Source organism: Watersipora subatra, chromosome 11 (genome assembly GCF_963576615.1).
Source record: "Watersipora subatra chromosome 11, tzWatSuba1.1, whole genome shotgun sequence".
Classification (NCBI taxonomy): Eukaryota; Metazoa; Bryozoa; class Gymnolaemata; order Cheilostomatida; family Watersiporidae; genus Watersipora; species Watersipora subatra.
This window is the reverse complement of record NC_088718.1, coordinates 24,678,007-24,683,622: the sequence shown is the minus strand read 5'-3', so window position 1 is coordinate 24,683,622 and position 5,616 is coordinate 24,678,007. Positions and strand designations below refer to the sequence as shown.

The 5,616-nt window shown below is 35.6% G+C and overlaps 1 protein-coding gene across 1 annotated transcript; it reads right to left on the bottom strand.

The window, feature by feature from the left end:
* Positions 1-1,886: 1,886 nt before the first annotated feature.
* LOC137407895 (clumping factor A-like) lies at positions 1,887-5,616 on the bottom strand. The gene is made up of 4 exons (XM_068094277.1): positions 5,173-5,616; positions 4,395-4,480; positions 4,054-4,286; positions 1,887-1,996 (listed from the first exon to the last, which is right to left on the bottom strand). Exons 1-4 carry the CDS (start codon positions 5,614-5,616, stop codon positions 1,887-1,889), a joined length of 873 nt encoding a protein of 290 aa, XP_067950378.1.

Genomic DNA, 5,616 nt, shown 5'->3' with positions numbered 1-5,616 from the left:
TCTTGAACAACTCTCATTTGCACTATACTCTGTCAATTCCTGCTGACAACTACTTTTTCAACAACCAGCACTACCTTTTTTTGTTTCCATTATCACTTATTTCATTGTCAGGTCGTGGGCTGTATGATAGGGGAATTTTTAGTTAAATACATTGTACTTTAAAAGGCTAGGCTGCAAAATTTAATGTTATATTGGCAGCGAATCAGGTTTGTGCCTCACTTCGATATATTTTTGTGCTAAACAAAAAGATAAAATAAAGTGACATGTCTTATTTTACTCAACAGCCTAAATTAAGGTATTTGGGAATGAGTCACTAAATTTCAGTTCCTATTTCTTCTTCAGCACTCAGACGGAAAACATCAAATTTCTCTCAGAATCTGTTACAAGCCTGAGACATTTGAATAGCTGACATGAATTGCATCACTTTCATTTTTCTTTCTTCTGGCATGCAAGGAACAAGCATCATGTTGTTGATGCTTACTGATGTCAACAAAAGTTTACATACAGACATCTAAAAAGCTACATAGGATTGATTGTTTCGATATATCATGCTTGACTCCAATGTTGACTCCAATGCATTCCTATGTTCTAGGGTGTAAGACTCAAAGAGTTTGTGTCCAATGCGGAAAGTTTGGAGGCATTTTTAGAGGTGGAGCTAAACTCCAAAACAGATGAATATGTTCATGGTACAGCTCTTTGGTGCGAGCTGGAATACAAACTATTTGAAGATGATGAAAGGGCATTTAAACTCAAAGGGACCCCAATTAGTTTTCTCAGAACAAACAAAAGTGAGCTCAACAGTAGTGTTATATTATATCATGTAGATTACATAAGCAATGTTTCAGCATGTTTAGTGTCAAGGCTCATACACAGACAGCTTGTTTAGATCAGAGGAGCAGCTTTACATAAAGATATCAGAACTGTTCTTTCCACCAACAGATGGGTCAACTTTGGAGCAATTGGAACAGTTGATTATTATTAAGTTGCCTGTTCCGTGTATTTGAATAACTGCAGTTGATGTATATTAATATATAATTTCTTGCAGACAGTCGAGTTGACTAAAGGCTGATTCACGAGTTGATACTACCATACATAGGTGATTGTCAGTGATAATGTTCACACTATCAAAAGCCCGTCCAAGTTTGCGTCAGCGACTTCGGACGAGATCGCTGATGCAAACCATCAGTGGAAATATTGTCTGCATATAGCTGAGCAAACATATTGTCCATATTTAAAATCCTTCAAATGAACCTCTTGGTTTCCGCCTGCTCGAATGAGAAAATAATAGTTCCACAGCAACAAACAGAAATAGAAATAAATAGATTATGATATCTATAACGGTGAATCATCACCGCTGAAATGGTGTACATTGTACAGGCTGTCACTGATACTCAGAAAGCTATCTGGAAAGTTGGAAAACTGCAAACTTTTCCCACGTTTCCCCGTTTCTTCGTTGATGAATGTCAAAAAAACAACACCGAAATAAGGCGATACATTGTGAACCACCCTTTAGACTGTTTATGAGTGTGGCACGGCTTACGTATGACATCAGATCTCCAATCAGCTCGATATTATGCATTCGTCTGCCATAACTTTGCATTGATCTGCTTCTGTTTTAAATTCCTTTCAGCTAAATATTTATAGGGGAGTCTAAGCCTTCCTTGACTACCTACCATCACATAGTTGTGAGTATAGTAGTTGATATGGAGACCCGTCTTGTTCAATTCTCTGTATATACATAGCCCAATAATATCAGAGTTTTGTCAATAAGGATGTGGCCGTTGATAATAGATAGATTATATGTATGTACTATAATAAAAAAAACAGGAAATGTTGTCAAGGTTGCATAGCACATTATTATAAGCTATGTTTTCTTAATGAGTTCCTTAAAGAAGCTCACCGCTAGTCAGTTTTTGTTTGTAGCAAAGAAATCGTCTGCAGCAATTTATGTCATCATCAGCATGTCCGGGTTGATGGTTCTCATCCTGGCTGTTGCCTGCATCAAAAAAAAACATGGGAGTGAGTATAAATAATATCGTTACAACTAATTATAATTATTATATTAGTATATTATATATATAGATTTATTATATCAGTAGTAACATTGTTCTAAGCAATTTTTAGAGGTTTTTCATTGACATCTTTAGCCTGAAGCATTTTTTCATATTCCGTTTGGTTAGCATAAAACTATTTACAATGACATTTCGAAGCACTAGTAGTTTTGCTACCATCTTTACATAGTTTCACATTTAAAGGTATATAATAACATAAGAAACTCAAGCTATAAAGTTAGATGATATAAAAATCACATGCTAACTCTTTGTCATTGACACATGCATCCTGTTAATGTTTAAAAAAAGATTGAAAAAAATGACAAAGTGAAATGTATGATAATCAGGTTTTTAATTAAACAGTTAAAATGAAATTAATTAAATTTAAACTTGAATTTATTTCAGTAAAATTAATTTTTGCTGTTGTATTTTATATTCTTCTGCCTACTTGTACTTCTGTGTCTCAATCAAAGTATTCAAATATTGCAAAGAGCTGCATCATATGTTCAACCAGGATATACAAACTGTAACACAAGTTCATCTAGTTCTCGGTTTGTTGTGCTGCAATTTTATTTGACTGATTCATTTGTAAAGAAGGAAAGAAAAAAGTGTTTTGGCTAAAAGTAAACAGCACCATAAGATGTGCTTGCTTTTATAGAGCCCAAGAACAGCCTTACATCTACAGTCCCCAAATAACATTGTAGTATTTGGTACATGTAGATGTGTGTGTGGCTTTACTACCTTTCACCTATGTTTCTGGTTACTTTATTGTGTGTTGCCAGCAGAATCAATCTTATTTCAGAAGTTATTCAAAAAGGTTTCTTAATATTTTACTGAGACACTACATGTAAATTAATTTAAGTATATTCCAATGAAAAATCGATGTTTATTATCTTATCAATCAGGTAACATATATCCGAGCTCCTCCACCAACAAAAAACAGGAAAAAAGATAGAAAGTAGTTTTGCTGCTGACCTAATCAGAATTCAAAAGTAAGTGTTATCTTTAATCAGCTCACAAAGTGGCAATAAAAGTTATTCGTGTTTGTTATTCTTGATGATGTAGTAGCTTAAACATGTTGCTAGACAGTCAAACTTTGGTTTACAATCTCTTCTGCATACCAACTCTTTTACATGTGGTGTAGAATGATAGCAACCATCTGCCCTTTTCAACATACAACATTACAAATTTGTTAATAGTGTCACAATTTTACGAAAAAAATTTGGAAATTGTTTTTTTTTAAAGAAAAATTTCCATGTTTAAATTCCATGGAAATAAAAAATAAAAATTAGAGTAAAAATATATAAGTTAAAGCAGTTTAATAAGTAAGTAATACTGATCAATGAACCGGTATTTTACTTTAAATTATTAATAAAATTCTTTCCTTCATGTCATTTAAAGTGATAGACTGGTGAGCAACGATTAGCACCTACAGTAGATGCAATTAATCCCATCTAGTTGCAATCGAATTACATTCGAAATTCGAAAAATATATACGAAATATTTTTTGTCAAAGACTTAGCTCACTAAAGACTTACTACACAGTCATGATCATAAGTGTTATCACCACCAGAAATTTGACCTGCATGCCATTATAGGTTTAGATACAGTAACTTTGCATCAACGATAATTTGTACATTCTTGGAGTAAAAACTCATTTTATTAATCATCTGAAGGCTGAGGTTCTGGCCTATGTCACTAACTATATACAAATAAAACAAAAACTTTAGGTAGACTTGTAATTCACTCAAAAAGTGTGATATATTAAGTGAACTTCAAAATCTGATCAGTTTGGCGCCATTTATCCCTGTAAGTCATTTGATTACAATCGATAACAATAATGATATGAAACATTATTCTTGACGTGACACTAGGCGTTGCGTCCCCCTTAATGTCCTCAGAAAGTTTTACCACAGCATTTATTGAGTACAAATGTGATGGAAGAGTAGAACACAATTCCTTCCGATTTGAACTTTGATGAAACTGTTGGAGCTGTTGAAACTTGGAGAGCTGTAATCCTCCACCTGCATAAGCAAGGATTGGGCACTTGAAGAGCTGTAATTATCCACCTGCATGAGCAAGGATTGGGCACTTGAAGAGCTGTAATTATCCACCTGCATGAGCAAGGATTGGGCACTTGAAGAGCTGCAATTATTCACCTGCATGAGCAAGGATTGGGCACTTGAAGAGCTGTAATTATTCACCTGCATGAGCAAGGATTGGGCACTTGAAGAGCTGTAATTATTCACCTGCATGAGCAAGGATTGGGCACTTGGAGAGCTGTAATTATTTACCTGCATGAGTAAGGATTGGGCACTTGAAGAGCTGTAATTATCCACTTACATGAGCAAGGATTGGGCACTTGGAGAGGTGTAATTATCTACTTGCATGAGCAAGGATTGAGTACTTGGAGAGGTGTAATCCTCCACCTGCATGAGCAAGGATTGGGCTCATAAAAGTATTTCTAATCAAACCAGAGCATCGGAATCTACTGTAAAATACACGACTAAACGATATAAAGATACAGGATCTCTTAAGAGCAGGCCGAGATCAATCAGACAGGTAAGAACATCACCAAGAGAAAAGTGACCTGTAGTAAGACTTTGCAAACAGCATCATTTTAGTGATAACGCTGACTTGGCAGCAAAATTTAGAAGTTCTACTGGAACGCAAATGACAGCTTTTACTGTCAGAAGAATTTTATTCATGTATGGTTAAGAGCAAGACGGTCGCACAAAACAAGCTTTTGTAATAGATGTTCAATGTCTAAGACAATTTCCTTGGGCAAAGGTTTATGTCAGGTGGACTGATTAGCAGTGGAAGAAGGTTATATGAAGTAACGAGTCAAACTTCTACCTTCACAGCCATGCAGAGAAAATAACACTCCAAAGAGATGAAGGAAAAGCGTACAAGCCCTGGGTAGTTCCATCTATGGTTAGGCACCCAAACCCAGTAACGATTCGGGGCCACTTTTCTATTGCTGCTGCAACAAGGATAGATTTTTGTGTAGGCAGAGTGATTGCTGCCAAGTACACTGACGCACTAGAAAGAAAGTTATTGCCAACTGTTGCTATCAGTTGGGAAAAAAATAGTTTGTAAGAAAGGGATTGTATATTCCAACAAGATAACGCATGCTGTCATAAATGCTGTCATAAATGCTGTCATACATGCTGTCATAAATGCTGTCATACATGCTGTCATATATGCTGTCATACATGCTGTCATACATGCTGTCATACATGCTGTCATACATACTGTCATACATACTGTCATACATACTGTCATACATACTGTCATACATATTGTCATACATACTGTCATACACACTGTCATACATGCTGTCATACACACTGTCATACATGCTGTCATGCAAGCTGTCATACATGCTGTCATAAATGCTGCCATACATGCTGTCATACATGCTATCATAAATGCTGTCATAAATTTTGTCATACATGCTGTCATACATGCTGTCATACATGCTGTCATACATGCTGTCATACATGCTGTCAGACATGCTGTCAGACATGCTGTCATACATGCTGTCATACATGCTGTCATACAT

Excerpts from the sequence above, each read along its gene's own strand:
- LOC137407895 (XM_068094277.1), bottom strand. The coding sequence starts at position 5,616 with ATGTATGACAGCATGTATGACAGCATGTATGACAGCATGTCTGACAGC. Across the intron at positions 4,481-5,172 it reads ATGACAGCATGCGTTATCTT|GTGGAGGATTACACCTCTCC; the intron begins GTTGGAATATAC and ends TTGCTCATGCAG. Across the intron at positions 4,287-4,394 it reads AGTGCCCAATCCTTGCTCAT|CTCTTCAAGTGCCCAATCCT; the intron begins GTAAGTGGATAA and ends GAATAATTACAG.